Source organism: Triticum aestivum, chromosome 4B, assembly GCF_018294505.1.
Source record: "Triticum aestivum cultivar Chinese Spring chromosome 4B, IWGSC CS RefSeq v2.1, whole genome shotgun sequence".
NCBI lineage: Eukaryota > Viridiplantae > Streptophyta > Magnoliopsida > Poales > Poaceae > Triticum > Triticum aestivum.
In genome coordinates, this window is record NC_057804.1 from 346921249 (window position 1) to 346937543 (window position 16295).

At 40.7% G+C, this 16295-nt stretch overlaps 1 protein-coding gene and 1 long non-coding RNA gene across 30 annotated transcripts; one reads left to right on the forward strand and one right to left on the reverse strand.

The window, feature by feature from the left end:
- The first annotated feature begins 337 nt into the window (after positions 1-337).
- LOC123092142 (uncharacterized) lies at positions 338-15994 on the forward strand. 21 transcript variants are annotated; one of them, XR_006444310.1, is made up of 10 exons: positions 338-985; positions 1556-3243; positions 3430-3610; positions 3677-4800; positions 5260-5447; positions 6170-7424; positions 7536-7782; positions 14271-14535; positions 14654-15550; positions 15821-15994. It is a non-coding gene; the product is annotated as an uncharacterized lncRNA (long non-coding RNA). The 21 variants fall into 21 exon arrangements; XR_006444320.1 differs by having other exon boundaries at positions 3677-4092; positions 4723-4800; positions 14654-15994; XR_006444324.1 differs by having other exon boundaries at positions 3677-3841; positions 3946-4800; positions 14654-15994.
- LOC123092141 (uncharacterized) lies at positions 8266-13746 on the reverse strand. Of its 9 annotated transcripts, XM_044513837.1 has the most exons (13): positions 13533-13746; positions 11480-11614; positions 11316-11375; positions 11173-11223; positions 10156-10809; positions 9896-10069; positions 9685-9795; positions 9403-9592; positions 9081-9283; positions 8906-8987; positions 8733-8795; positions 8525-8638; positions 8266-8386 (listed from the first exon to the last, which is right to left on the reverse strand). In XM_044513837.1, exons 2-13 carry the CDS (start codon positions 11606-11608, stop codon positions 8352-8354), a joined length of 1866 nt encoding a protein of 621 aa, XP_044369772.1. In that variant the 5' UTR covers positions 11609-11614; positions 13533-13746; the 3' UTR covers positions 8266-8351. The 9 variants fall into 9 exon arrangements, with proteins under 9 accessions (XP_044369772.1, XP_044369773.1, XP_044369766.1 ...); XM_044513838.1 differs by lacking the exon at positions 8733-8795; XM_044513831.1 differs by having other exon boundaries at positions 8266-8638; positions 9685-9792; positions 13533-13744.
- Positions 15995-16295: the final 301 nt, after the last annotated feature.

The following is a 16295-nucleotide window of genomic DNA, read 5'->3' on the forward strand; positions in this document are numbered from 1 at the left end:
TAAATTTATATATATCCATGATCTAAAATCAGCAAACCGCCTTGAGAATAAGGGAAAGAATTAAGGAAAAAGAGAAAATCGATATATCAGGGTAAGATACATACCGGGAGCACCCAGCCTCCTCAGAGATTAGCGATTCCTGGTCGTCGGATGCTTTGTTTGATGCGTTTTAGGCCGTTCGATCACGAGATGGAGGGATCTGGAACGTTGGATCGAAAAGAGACACTGTAGATCGAAACAGTGTAAAAATCTTGTGCCACCGCCTGCTATTCCTGTGTCCCGCCGAGGGCTTTTTTGGTGTTTCGCCTGGTTGGAAAAGTGACCGATAGCACTAGGGGTGAGACCGTGAGAGGCTGAGAGCGAGTTGGGTCGTCCCCTTCCCCTCGAGCCCACTCTCCTCTCCGGCGCCGCCAGCCATCCTCCCCGTCCCGCGCCTTCTCCTCCCCACCGTCCGCTCCCTCCCAAAGAAGCAGCAGCCCCCGCCCGTCGCCCAAGAGCCGAAGCCCGCCACCAAGCAATCGCTCCCTCTCTTCTTCCTCCTGCCTCACCTCTCTCTCTCCCCCTCCAAACCCTAGCCCCGCACCAGCCTCCCTGCCCCGCCGCCGTCATCTCCTTCGCCCGGTCGGCCGCCGCCGCACCGCACGAGGTGGGATGCGAGGAGGCAGGCGAGCAGGGGCAGGGGACCAGCGGAGACGCGCGGGTGAGCAGGATAGCTACGCGACGGAGCTGAACGGGACCTCGGACGGAACTGCGTGCCTGTGCCGGGAGCACGGGCAGACAATTGGAGACGACGAGGAGGGCTTCTACGGCGTACTCCAGCTCCGGCGAGGCTCCGGTAAGTCCCTCCACTCATCCACATCCCATCCTCTCTTCCTCACCCCGTCCTATCTCCCTCCCAGATCTACCACGCAGCTATGTAGTTCGCTCAGTCGCCCGGACGCCGACGCCATGGAGGACGCCCCTCCACCCCTGCTCTAGCCTGAAGGTACTCCACCCCTGCTCCATCCCAGTTTTGGTCAAAACTGAATGTTGAATGCTCCTGCTGCATCAAGCTGTTGTTTCACAATTTAAAACTGAGTTTTTAAAATTCTGTTCTGTACTATGGTCTCTCTATTTTGTCAATCTGTTGTAAGCATTTATGTTATGGAGTAAGTTTTAAACAAATTCATTAGAGTTCCAAACCATTAAGTTTTGAACCATTGCAGTAAGTTTTAAACAAATTCTGAAGAGTTTTAAACAAATTACTAGATCATTAAGTTCTGAACCATTGCAAATTCTGAATTTTTTCATCGACAACAATGGCTCCTCCTCTTCCAAGTCTAGCCCATCGACGATGATGGCTCTGAAATGAACATGTAACAAAATGAACATGTATGCACAAGTGTCCCTCCTCCTCCAAGTTTGCAGTGTAATACATTACAAGTCTGCAAGTGCTCTGCAATTCTGTTTTTATACCTTGTATGGTGCCTAAGTTACAGTAAGTCAGTGGTTAACTGAACTACTGAAGATTGTACTGAAGATGCATGAGTAACAATAATCTTTTTTTGTTTTGGAGGTGTTGATTGCCATTGTGCAATTTGATTCAGTTTTAAAATAATGCACGTCTTGGTTTGGTTCAGTTTGAACGTATGTGCAATCAATTGATTTGAAGTAGAGCTGGATTCATGGTGAGAAATGGATTTAAAAATAGAGTTGGATCCATTGTTGTGACTTTCTTGTGCAGCAGAGTTGGATCTTTTTACTCACAACATTTCTTTTGCTCCGATTCAGGTTCATTCTTGTGTATTATTCTTTACTATCAAGTCTGAAGTTAGTGGTTCTTGAGTGAGCTGCGTAAGCTACTACCGTCTGTTATCTGCTCCATCTGTGTGCTGGTGAACAAGTTAATTAAGATCTAAATGTGTTGTCCCAGATCCAGATGGGTTGGTTTTGAGTTATTGTTTGGGTTAGAAAATTTTCAAACCATGCATCTGTTAACATTTAGAGAAAACTACATGTGTTTATTTTGGGTTGTAGTTTAGAGAGCACTTCCATGTTGCCGTGAATGCTGGGTGCTGCTCTGCCATGCTTATTTGTCTCATTTTGCTTTGTTCTTTTTTGCTTATATGGTGATCTCCTTTTTCCTTATGTTAGCAGTGAGTTATTTCTGTTTTTCTGGTTTTCCATTGCTCCTAAAATGTACATCGAAATCAGTGTGGCTGTATTCAGAGAGATGAGCTACTATGTAGACATTATTTGTTTTTGTTATGTACTTGGTTACTTAATAATCATTCTTGATATTGAAAAGGGACAGAAATAAGCTGAGTATTGGACCTGACTGAGTAGTGTTTGCTGGTTAACACATCTATGTTACTGGACCTGTTCTTTTTTCTTCCCACAGTTTGTCATCTAAAATGAATTAACCTCGGAAGAGGATTACTCTTCCTCGTTCTGGGCTAGGAATTCGTTGCTATGTGATGCATCGTTTGGTCCTACTCCAGTGTTGTTTTGCCTTCTTTTACTCAGCTCATGTTGCGTTTGGCTTGGAGACTACTGAAATGAAAATGTGTTGGAGCGATTATGTGTTGTAGGTAAAGAAACAAATTTTCATTTCTTTTGGCTTGCTATTAATTGTCACTTGCGTACACATGATTAGGTTGGTCACGGATTTGTGCAGATAGCTAGCATTGCTAATATTGTGTGTTGCTCCAGAAATAGATCAAGTGATACTTTAATTTTTGTTTGTCTAATGATTTTTTTGTTACTTCCTTTTGAATGCTTAGCCATGTCGTGTTTCACTCATGTGGAACTCAAGATTCGATAGTAGCGCATAACTCATGATTTGACAAGCAGTTAAATTCCTATATTTTAGTATATCTTATTATCTTTCTTATTTCTGTTCCTGAACTGAACTTCGCCATTTTCTACAAAATTATAAGAGCAATGATGGTTTGGACAAATGATTATGGTTGCTTATTTATTTTCTTGGTGCTAGATTACTAATGTAGAGAAATATAATTATATGATTTTACCATTATTATCAGATGAGGAAGTGATAGGTTCGTAAAATGACAATAGTTACCTATCTCTCATCTCTACTGTATTCATGTAAATGCCCATGTCTTTTTCCATTATTTTCAGTTGATATGTTCTTCACTGGACACAAATCATTCTTACTATACTATCAGATATTAATAGCACATGCTCTTTTGAGGGAAATGGGGATGTCACTATCTTTTGGTCTTCTGCCCAGAAATCTTTAGAGTACGTTATCTTTCATCTTCCTAATTATAAATTGTTGGAATTTCTTATGCTTTCAGTGATGCAACTTGATGTTTTATTGTTGTCTTTTGAGGGAAATGGGGATGGCACTATCTTTCGGTCTTCCTAATTAGATATAAGCAACTGCTTACCCACACCGTATAACTTCGGTTTGCTCCCTCACTGCAGCATTACTCTGTTCCATACACTAAGAAGTTTGAAGTGTGCTGGTTGCCACTCGCGCTGCTGCTCTGCTTGGAGGCGTCGTCGTCGACTGGAGGAGCGCCAAATCGTTGTCCTCGAGTTCGTGCACTTCAGGAAGAAGACGGCTCGAGGTGAAACGTCACGCATCCGTCGTGCGGAGGTAGAGGTGAGCGCCTCTCCACTTCCCCCATTTCCTCCGTCTCTGTCTGGTCTGATCCTTTTTATTTTGCAGCTTGACATATAGGTTAGTGTGTGTGCAGCAGCTCTAGAGGGACCAAGGTCGAGGTAGCCACTGCTCCTGTCGAGGCTAGCCTGCCGTAGGGACGAATCAGGTCCCTAGACCCTTATGAGCCCTAATTTTCATGGAGCAAGGTGCATCTTGCCGCTTTTGCTTTTGGTAAAAAGGAATCCCTATTGTTATGTTGGTAGCCTCTTTGCAAGTTTATTCTGCCTTTTTGACATTTTTTGTTCTATCTTGCTATGCATTGCATCATATTACAGCTGTGTGCTCAAACCAACTGAGCTTAATTCACATATATAGATATTTAAGAATGTGGGGATGATGCCCAATTGGCAAGGTTTGCAATATTGTAGGAACCATTTGGAGATGAGTTGTAGATATTAAGCTATGTAGGAGATGATTTTGAGGTAACAAGCCTTCAGCTTGCTTTCTGTTAACCTTTTTATGCATGGGTTCAGTTTGATGCAATCTAGGCATTGTTTGTTGTCGAATGGATTATTTTTTCCTACTAGGTAACATCTGATGCTTGGAATGCATTATTTCTGATGGCCCAGAAAAAAACTCTTTGTACATATTGTTTTGTTTAGATGCATACAAGATGCATGTTTATGCCTCATACCTGCTGATTTATATGACTGAGGAACTCTCTTTCTTCCTAGATGTGCCCATATGCTCTTCATTGATATAGCATCTTCTTACTTGTATATTATTCACATATAGCATCTCATTTCTTGGTTGATTGCTTATATATATTCAACTTCTCTTTCCTGGCATTCACATATTACAAGCTAAATAAAGTTTGTCATTCCTTCTGGCCACTTATAGATGTAACTAGAAGCATGGATGATCTGTGATGCTGGCAATTTTCAGATTGCACCCATTTAATTATAGCACACTATATCACATTTGTGGTAAATTTAGAAAAGCTTGTGCGTACCCTTTTAGTAGTCAATATGGTTCAGATGCAGTATTTTTTATTTCCTTTTTTTGCTTTCAGCACACACATATGGCATTGAAGTTCTTTATCATGTATGTAGGCAGATTAGTTGTGTCACTTACTGATGCTCTTATGGTACACAGTACACTATTAGGGTGTTGGGCCCAGAAAAAGGAAGGTAATCCTCTTCCAAGGTTAATTTTGTGCCTACTTTATGTACATAACTCATGATTTGACAAATAGTTAAGTTTCCTATATTTTAGTATTTCTTTCTCTTTCTCTTTCCTATTTATGGTTCTGGAACAAAACTTCCATCCTTTTCTACAAAATTAGAAGAGAAAAAAAATGTTGACAGATGATTATGATTGCTTATTTATTTTCTTGGTGTTAGATTACTAATGTTGAGAACTATAATTTTTATTGATGGTCGCTCGATGGCGCTGAGCACCATGTGAGGTCATTATAATTCATATATGAGTCAACATATTCTTCCGCTGCTAATTAGCAGTGTTTGGTCTATTTAATTTCAAACATATCTATTATTCGCCAAGGCTCCTGCCTACTTCCATAATGATGCTATCCCATAATTAGATTGGTGTCTAAAACTGAGCCCCCTCTTAACTCCATTTCTGTGCAGTAAATGAAGCCCATAGGTGGAGGAATTTGGATGATCTGTAGTCAAAGGATACCATCAAGCAAGCGGACGCACAAGGAGGGTCGCCCCGGAGTAGAGGTAGAGGACGTTGCCAGCTGCATCTCTCTCTGACCTGAAGCCCACCTTGGCATGGATGTGATCAGCGTTGATCCCCAACATTGGCAAGCATTGTAAGTTCCCTCTTCTTATGTTTCTGGTACAAATATACCACATATATGTTCATATGCAGAAGATTAAGATAGACTATTATCGACGGTTATTTTACTTAGTTGTAGATACTGAATAGTTTGTTTACATTATGATAGTTTAAAAGAAGTATTATGGTGTAGTGCAGTAATAATTTTAATTTAAAATTGCTGACCTTGCATCATATTTTTGTTGTGTATGTGGGCACTGTGTTCAAGTTGATCTGGAACAATTTGAAGGGTTTCCTCGACACAAAATCTTAAGCCAAGGTTTACTTAAGCACCTCGAATTAAATGTATAGAAGTTTAAAATTGTAATGTTTCAGGTTCTTTGCCACATTATGTATGTTTCGTTATTTTTTTTAATAATTGGACCTATTTGCTATGTGGAACATGTAGCATTTACTTGATCATAATCTAATTCAATTTTTGACCACCGTCTTTTTGGCTCTTGGTTTCAACATATGCAGTATCAGTTAGTCATTGTCTTGACACGACATTTTAGGCAACGGCTCCAACTTCTTGAGCCATTCTCTATATATGAATGAGCCTCACCGTTAAATAAACGAACAATGTTTCCTCCATATATGAATGACACAATGACACTATGGATTTTTCCAGTCAACTGATCATCCTAAACCTCATCCTGTATTCAATACATTTATGTTCCATTGCTAACCTACGTTCATTTGTGATGTCTTCCTCAGGATGGAAATGTTCCTCGACACAATGACGAACATCAACCTAGGAACAACCTTTTTATTTTATTTTTTGTTGCCTCTACTGTATTGTTACTGCCACAAAGATTTACCTGGACATGGAGCCATCATGATGTGTTTAAAAATGGTTACATTATCCTTTTTCTAACCTGATGGTGTTAGAAACATCTTAGCATTCAAGCAGGTTTAGTTCATTGTTTATTAATTCCAATTATGTAAAAAATCACTGATCATCGCTTGACAGAAAATATTTTGATATGCCATCATGTGCATGGGCGAAGAACCTGGATGTTATTTACATGTTTTGGATAATTGATGATTCTTTTGAATGAAAAAAATATCAGATAAAAGAAAGCATGTCATAATGCTTATAGATTGAAACTTTGGTTCCTTTTAAGAGGCCCACTTGGATCCTGCCTTTCCAGTCTGCATGAATCTTCCTAATTCGGCAAAGCCTTGAAACGTCGATGCTTTTGTGTGACCTAAATGATAACTTTTGCAACACCCCAAACTGTATGCTGCCTTATAGTTTCATGACGATGTTGAACTACATGTGAATGTTTCTTCCTTTTATTTTGTTATATCATGTTTGAATAGGTACGCTAAACTTGATCCTACTAAATTGAGCATTCACTACTTGGCCATAGCGTTGTGACCGGCACCCTTGCGCCAAGGCGCGTTTCCGATCTAGTTAATAGTAAAGAAGGGAAAAGGGTGCGCTGAGGAAGGATGAGATGAGGCTAATTACGTAAGAAATAAAAAGAAAAAACGAGAAGCAATGTCACAGCAACAAGGAAGGAAAGGGATGGAAAGAGAAAGGAAAGAGGAGGCCTTCTATATGTATATGCGCCCTTGTAAATAAGGAAGTAGAAGAGGACGTGGAGTTTCTGTGCACGAGCACATATGAGCCCGTTATCCACAGCGTCGTGTAGCACATGGGGATCTGTGCGAGGTCGTTTTCCGTGGGAATACGGGAGCGTTGAAATTCCATTTTTTGTAGTGTGTACGTATGTGGTCGGCCTGGTATGTGGGCCAGGCAAGCGATCTCCGTCGTTTGTGTCCGTCGGCCGTCACCGGGATTTTCCTGATCCGTGGATCAGGACGCTCGATGTGGTCTTGGTCCATAGACCAGGAAATTTGCTTTTCCTCCTCAGGCCGGTACGCTGTTTCTGGAGGCGAGTTCGTGCCCAGGGGAAGGGCTCAATTTCTCGGCGATGAAGTTTCTCATGCAGCCAATTAGCAGGTGAGAGAGCCTTTGATTTGCGTGGTTCGGGAGGATTTGCCCCTAGGTCATTCCTTTGCGTTTTGACTAAATCTCTCTGTGATTCTTCTGTTCGTATGTGACGGGATCCAGAATCTCCTTGATTGAGGAGGTTGACGAGAGCACTACACCCATGGATCTGGTGGCGTGCGGCACAGGAGGTGTAGTTCCACTTGCCGCGGACGTCTCCGTGCCTGTCATGAACGCGGACGCCAGATCCGTGAGGGAGAAGCGGCTGGTGAGATCAGGCCTGAAGCGTCATCGCAGGCATCCGAGCTCTCCACCGGCAAGATGAGCCCGCAGACCCCTGGTTGGACTAAAAGGTGTGCGCCGCAATCAAGTAAGCTTTTTCTGTGCGTAAAATGCACAGTCAAAATGTATTTGCTAGGAAAATATGTACTGTGTTGATTTCGGAAATTTTGCTATGAAATATGGATTTGCTAGTAAACATACGACCCTCTTAATGTGCAATGTGCAGTGGAAAATTTCTGCTTTCTGTTGATGCTGAATATGTTCGAAACGAAAATGATTTGTTTGCAATCATCGGGCCTGTTAGTCTGTGGTCTGTACATGAAATTTTCTAGTTTGGAATGACCAAACCTTGGGAGTCGGTAGTCTGTAGCGAAATTCGATACTATTCTGATGATGGCTAATGTGTTTGAACTAGGGTGCATCGCTATAAATCATTACAGATGTAAGACTAGCAAGTACAGGCACATGCCATATATAACTGGGAACAGAAAAGCTATGGGATATTAGCTATCAGGGGAGGTAACAGAAAGTTAAAACAAGGGACTGTCTAATTGACATCTGACTGTTTTTCAATTCAAAAACAGTCAAATTTTCTGTCCAATCAACAGATTACACCTGTACTAGCAGGAAAATCACCAGAAAGCAAAAAACGAACCTCTAAACGGGTCGGGTAAACATCTTGCCCGTTCGACCTGGACAAACAAACCCCCTCGTCATCAGGGACCGCAAACAACTTGCAACCGCATTATGGAAACGCTGCGACAAGCGAATAGGAACCAGAGGGGACGGTTCTCCAAAAGAATTATCGACCTCTTTAACATTGGGCTCACCATTGGTAACATCGCCATTAGATTGAACACCAAGAGTGCGATTTAACTGAGCAAAAGTGGGTCTTTGAAAACCATTATCATCGGCCTTGGGTTCGCATTTCTTAATAAGACCAGCTACACAAAACACAAAACAAGAGGGTGAGTTACAGAAATTGTTTCAAAACAATATCAAACTATACCAAGAAAAATAAATAAACACACAAAGGACCTGAGGGCTCCAAAGTAGAACCAACAACAGGAATTGCACACCGCGTCGTTGAAGGGGATATACCTACAAAAAGAGAAGATACAAGCACAGGTGAAGAAAAAAATAAACAAGACACAATAAAAAGGAAAATGAAGAATACAAGAATTTAAATAAGAGAAAAGAAAAGCTCGGACCTATAGAATGAGAAGGACTTTTTATAGAAGATAAATCCGCCACTGGAATTGCAGCTTCAACATTTGCCTCATTTACCACGCCCCGCAAAAGAAAATAAAAAAAGATAAAAATACTAAATCATCAAGCGAATATAAGACAAAAAAGAAGAAGCACTAAATACGAAGTGTATAATACCTCATCACACACTTTAGGAGCTGGAGATGAACTAGATAAAACTACTGGGTTGTGAAAACCCCCAACACTAACAACACCAGAAACAAAAGGAGAAGCTTCATTCAAATTGGGGATTTGCTGCTGGACTTCAGGAGATGATTTCTCAACAACAGTCTCACACTTCCTCTCATCAATGAAAGATTGAATAGAGACAGACTTGGCGCCTGCAAAAAGGATAAAGAAACAACATGCGAAAGGACAAAAAAGTAAGATCATACAAGCAAGAAATATATAAATCAGAAAATAATAACAAAACAGGAAAGAACTTCAAAAAGGAACTAACCAAAAGAGAACTTGTTGAAAGAATGACCCTCACTTGAATAAACTTTAGGTGTCGGGACAGATTTGGCATTTAGAGTAGAGAGTGATAAGCATTCTAGAACGTCAATTACAAGGGACTGTGACCATTGTACAAATAGCTTGGGCTTGTCTTTGTTCCTAGATTGAACAAGGTTTATGACTACTTGAGCAGCCTGAAAAAAGTTCAATAAAACAACACAATTAAAACAGCCAAAGCAACAAAGTGGAAAAAGAGCAGAAAGTACAAACCCAAAACTACACTAACCTCAAACCCAAAACGAGCACCGAAGGATTTCTGCACATTCATTTCAAAAAGCATGTCACTGCAAAGGGGAACATCACCATCTTTGCTTGCTGAAGATTTCTCGATAGACTTCTAGAACGAGAAGGAGTAATTCCATATGAGAACATACTGAAAACATAAACAAGCAAAAAAATAATTATAAATTTAAAACAAAAGAACAAAAATAACAAACCTGCGGATTAACTGGAGCAAACAACCGCTTTAGAGGCCTCTTGCCATAAGAGCGGCTATTGTTTCTGTCAAGCTCTGAAAATTGCTTAACTTTGTTACCTCTCCATGCTAGAATCCGGGGCTTGACATCAGGGACAGAATGGAGACCGAAATTAAGTTGGTCAAGGTAACAAACCTATAAACAACCACGCAAGAAAGAGATTAAAGGAAATAACATAAAAAAAACTTAAAATAAAAGTAAAGAACAAGAACAAGACTTACAGCAAAAGCATAGTGACAACCACCAGACGTCACTGATCTTTTAGAAGCAACTTTAGTGGAATTCTTGAACTTTTTGATGCTGCTCAACAACCACTCATAAACATATCCGGACAGATCATAGTTGCACACAGAAGAACAATCCCTGAAAATATGCAGGTACTTCGGGCTAGGACTGAGGCTAGAGTTGGGACAAAGGAATGAGGACAACGCAACAATCATGAAGCAAATGGAAATGTCTTCATCAGACAACTCGACTTCGGTGGATTTAAGCTTGCTGGCGAAGAAATAGACAGGAGGAATACTAGAAACATTGAAGTGAGACAGGATAAAATCACGTCCAGACTCAGGATCAGACACAAGTGGCTCACCATCTACTGGGAGGTCAAGGATATCATGGATATCATACTTGGTCATTGGGATAAATTTCCTTTCGAACTGGAATTCAGATGAAGGGACATCAAACCTACTAGCAAGCCACTTCACTAGCCTAAGGGGAACCTCGGTCCTAACAAAGTTTAAGAGACAGCCCATGCCGTATGTCTGGATGACATTCTGATACCTAGGACACATTCCAGCAACAACACCAGAGAACAACTTCCCAGAATATCTAGTGAAAGTGGCACAAGTGGGGAAATCAGTAGATCGTTTCTGCCTCTACAAAACAACAAAAGGAGAGACACAAATGAAAAACATAGGATAGAACCGAAACAATAAAACTAAGAAAATACACAAGGAAGAAAACATTAATACATTCAGATTACAACAGTACTTAAATAAAGTACACAACTAACGCATAAACAACACAACTACGGTTGAAAACTCTGAAAACCAAACTTCTGTGGTTACCTTTGTATTACAGAAGAACAACAAAACTACGCAGGACAGAAAACATTACATGCTACCAAGGTAAATTACATATAAAATATACTACATGAAGCTATCATCTGGAAAAGCAAAAACTAACATTATATGAGAGCACGAAAATACAGGACATTTATACAGATATGGGGAACTAACCACATTCCTCCTAGAAGCAGATGATAGTTTCCTCTTTAAGCATTTTACTTTCTGAAAATGACAAAAAACACAAATGTCACCAAAAAGAAAAAAGCCAAATTAACAAAAGAAAGAAAGAACTAAAAAGAAAAGAAAGAACATACTTGATTGAGATAGAACTTCAAAAGAGCCTTGTCGAACTCTCCTTCATCTCGAGATAGATCCTGCAAACAAAGAAGAAATAAAACAGACCAAAATAATAATTAAATCAAAGCTAAAAGATAAAGAAATTAAACAACAAAGAAAAGAAACATAAATAAGTAACTACCGGAGACACAGTATGAGAACCATCTTCTGCAAAATCATTAGGCACAAAAGCTTCATCCAGTGAATCTGCACTCTCTAAAGATGATACTAATGGAACATCCTGATGAGACACTTTCCGTAGCCTACCCATTTAAACCTGTAAATGGAACATAAAATTACACTGAGACTACAATCAAATTACATTGAAAAATCCACTCAAATTACCTGGAATTAAAATGGGTACACTGCACTGTAAAGTTAAATAAATTACACTGAAACTACAATCAATTACACTAAAAAATCCACTGGAATTAAATGGGTACACTGCACTGTAAAGTTAGAATAAATTACGCTGAAACTACAATCAAATTACACTGAAAAATCGACTTAATTACACTGGAATTAAAATGGGTACACTGCACTGTAAAGTTAAAATAAATTACATTGAAACTACAAATCAAATTACACTGTAAAATCCACTAAAATTACACTGGAATTAAATGGGTACACTGCACTGTAAAGTTAAAATAAATTACATTGAAACTACAAATCAAATTACACTGTAAAATCCACTAAAATTACACTGGAATTAAATGGGTACACTGCACTGTAAAGTTAGAATAAGTTACACTGAAACTACAATCAAATTACACTGGAAAATCCACTAAAATTACAGTGGAATTAAAATGGGTACACTGCACTGTAAAGTTAAAATAAATTACATTGAAACTACAAATCAAATTACACTGTAAAATCCACTAAAATTACACTGGAATTAAATGGGTACACTGCACTGTAAAGTTAGAATAAGTTACACTGAACTACAAACAAATTACACTGGAAAATCCACTAAAATTACACTGGAATTAAATGGGTACAATGCACTGTAAAGTTAGGATGAACTACACTGTAAAATCCACCAAAATTACACTGGAATTAAATAAGTAAATTACACTTAAAAGTACGAAATGCTGGGATGAACTACACTGTGAGAAAATCCACTCAAATTACACATAAAATCTGGGACAGGTTATGCTGCAAGACTGAGACAAATTACATTACAATGCAACAAATGAGATAAAATCACAGTGGAATTAAACGGCTAAAATACACTTAAAGTCTGTAAATCTGAGATGAATTACACAGTAAAACTGACATAAAGTTACCATGAAAATCTGGGAAAATTACACATAAAACTACACTGCAATTACAATAAAAAATCACCCTAGAAATTCAGGGTTAATTACACTATACAAACTGGGAGAAATTACCCCTGTAAGACTACAAAACTGATATTACACTGGAAGTCTGTGACGACACTGAAAAAGTCTGATCAAACAATTGACAACACTGAAAAGGGCCGAGCCAAAAGTACACAGAAATTAAACTTAAAATTCATTCCTGCTAGAAGAAAAACAAACACGGTACAAAGGAGAACTACACCTCCAACAACAAATCAGGAGCCTAATTCATTTGAATACAAAAAAAGAGCTTGACACAAGCACCTAGCATCTACCAGTACATGAGCAAGGGCAAGAGCAGGAAAACACGCAGAAGCATCAGGGAGCATCCCGACACGAGCAGGAACGAGCTAGACATCTACCAGTACATCTACAACATCCCGCATGCTACAACTACAGACATCCGCCAAGCTACATCTACAGAATCCCCATCAGCTACAGGAACATGAGCAGCTACAAGTACATGAGCACCTACAGATCGCCCTCTCACCTACAGGAACATGAGCACCTACAGGAACATCTACAGAAACATCTACAGAATCCCTCGCGCCTACAGGAACACGAGTACCTACAGGAACATCTACAGATCGCCCTCTCATCTACATGAACAGCTACATCTCCACAGACAAAAGGGGGACAAAGCCGCTGCATCTACAAACTACAACAGTACAAACAGCAGCGCGCGCGGGACGACCACAACAACCAGAAGCCTAGCAATCTAGCGGCTGCACCACATGCGCGAGAGGGCGACATGAACTGACCTAGATCTGGGACGAACAAGAGCAGAACAACACAAGCGCGCGACGGGGAGAGAGAGAGAGAGGAACAACCAACCGCGACACCGGGGAGCGAAGGGGAAGGGGAGAGAAATCAAGCTCGAGTGGGGGAAGGTCTCGAAATCGCCATGGACGGGGAGAATCGCCTCCTGCTCCGCCGCTCGAGCTCCCCCTCAGCCTTATCCAAACAGAGAGGACGAAATGAAAAGGGAGGAAAGGCACGCTACCCCAAATTCAAACGAGACAAAAATCAGAGCCGGCCGGGCGCGGCGATAACGGGCACAGAGAAAACCGCACAACACAAAAAAACCGGACCCGGCAACAAGACCAGCACGAATCTCCGCGCAAGAACGGACGGACAACGACTTGAATGTTGGCGAATTGCAAAACAGTCAGCTGTAAAATAGCAAAACCGTAAAACAAAGATATCAATCTAATTTAGAAAGGAAGGAATACACTTGATACTGAATAGAAATCTAACTCACAATAGAAATCTATTTAAAATCAGAGTAGTTATCAGGTAAGCAATACATAAGGTGGAGCTGTGGGCTGATATAGGAAGGAATATACTTGAGACCGAATAATTTAGAAACAGAGTAGTTATTGGGTAAGCAGTACAGAAGTGAGCTGTGGGCTAATTTGGTACGAGGCGAATACAGGAGGGGTAGTGAATTAGGAAAGTTCATAGGTAGTAGACAGCAGCATGGTTTCATTTGCTGGTGAACACAAAAAATACAAGGTCTGCCGCTGCTTTTTTTATGGGTACCTGCTGGAGCTAATGGCAGAAATGTTGCAGGGTGAGGATTGGAGCAGCGGCGTCTTGCTGGACATCGTGCCCCTCGCGTGTGACTGCGTTCGAGAAATCAGTAAGAGGTTTTGTAGAGAACCCTACAGAAAATATCATTGTGCCGGCCATTGGGACAAGTTTTGATTCGCTCTGGGAGGCGTATGACTTCTACAACCTATATTCATGAGAGAAAGGGTTTGGGATAAGATAGGGCAAGAGCAGGTTTAATGTTGAGAGGACTAAATGCATGCAGGAGATTGTCCGTGGGTGTTTGGTAAGCACGAACCTTATATAGATACTAGATAGTTCATCAGTTCCTGTTTGTTTTTACTACTGTTGATAGTGTTGCTGAAGTCTTGGCTGTTCTGAGATTTAGTGTGACCACTGTGCAGGGTAAAGCAGGAGTCGAGAACATCAGGTCATGTCGCTGCAAGTGTCTCGTGCTCATAAGACGAGGACAATTGATGGTACATTGCAGAGCACAGGGAGAGCCGCAAGCGCAACCACTTGTTGTCGCCACATTTCGGAGAGACGATTCACTGGCCATCCCATAAGCACATTGATGTTTACAGTCAGACACAAAACTTGCATCACAAAACATACGGAGGAAGAGCGTACGGAAAAATGGTGTGGTTTATCATACGAGGTGACAATGTTGGACGGCTGTGAAGTGTTTGAGTGAGAAGGCGGTCAGTTTGCACACGTGGGGCTGCATGTCTTGAAGGTAAAGATGATATGCAGAATTTATTCCTTTTGGATCTGTGTTGTCGGCGGGAGCTTCATTCAGGCCACTAGTCAAGCAACAAGCACCGGGAGGACTACAGTGATGTGATGAAGGACTGGGAGGGCTTGGTCATATTCTCTGCATGTGCTAACTTGAAGTGGTGCGAGGAGGTTTTGAAGAAGCCAAATCGTGTGCTGTTCTAAGTCGAATTACCTTACTTGCTGATCGCTATACTGGGTCTTTGCTGCATGAAACTGATTTTTCTATAATATGGCAGTCAAATCAGAGACATCAAGGACATCATGCCTGACACAATAATGAAGTAGCCCATGAAGTTGCTAGCTGTGCAAAGGAGTCGAGGAGATATGTATCTCCAAGCAGGGCTTGCCAGAGAGGAGAACATGTCAGGTGATACCGTCTTTCTGGTGATACAATGCTCGGATGCATCCTGGACTGCTGGACCACTAGATTGTGTTCGAATGGATGTGATGAATGCACACTTGATGAACAGTTCCTCCACCATGAAATATACAGAACACACCCTGGATCATGTTCTTCATTGAGAGTGAGGCCCTTTCCTACTACTAGTATAACCAGCGTCAAGTTTCATTGGTTGTCAAAAATAAGGGCTCTGTTTCACTTTGTGAAGACACTCAAACCAAATATTCCTCTTGCTATTTTTCCATCTCCATATGAAACTATGAACATATTTTATTTTTCCTAGTGCTAAAGTTTGAACAAGATAAATCCACTATTTTTTTGGTACTTTGTACTTGGATACTAACAAACTGTTTGGTATGTTAATTCCATAAACTAATTTTAGAAATATTATCAGGGTGTTTTTGTTATATTTCGCATTGGAGGAGCTCCAGTCACGTGTGCCTTCATTATGATCTTGGAGCATTGTATCATCAGAGAGGTCGTATCACCTGATATGTTCTCAAGAGGAGAGTTATGCAGACCCATTGTAATGATTGTAACCCGCCCCTTGATAATATTTAAGTTCTCATTTTTTTCTGAAAAATGGAATGAACATTGTGCTTTGCTCCTTGATTCAGTAGCTTGCATCGGTGTATGTTTTGGGTGCAAATTGCCCAGTATTATTTTCGTAATCTTTCTGGTCCTGATGTGTGAGGGTTATACTTTGTGACAATTTGGATTAAGTTTGACAATTTAAACTAAGGGAGGAACTTTAGGCTTGTGCAGCGAAGAGGAAACCTTGTAAAGGAAGAAGGATGGCTGGGGTTGGAAATCAGTGGTCTGGCATTAATGAAATGGCTCACCACGTTCTGAAAAACGGTCCAGTGTGT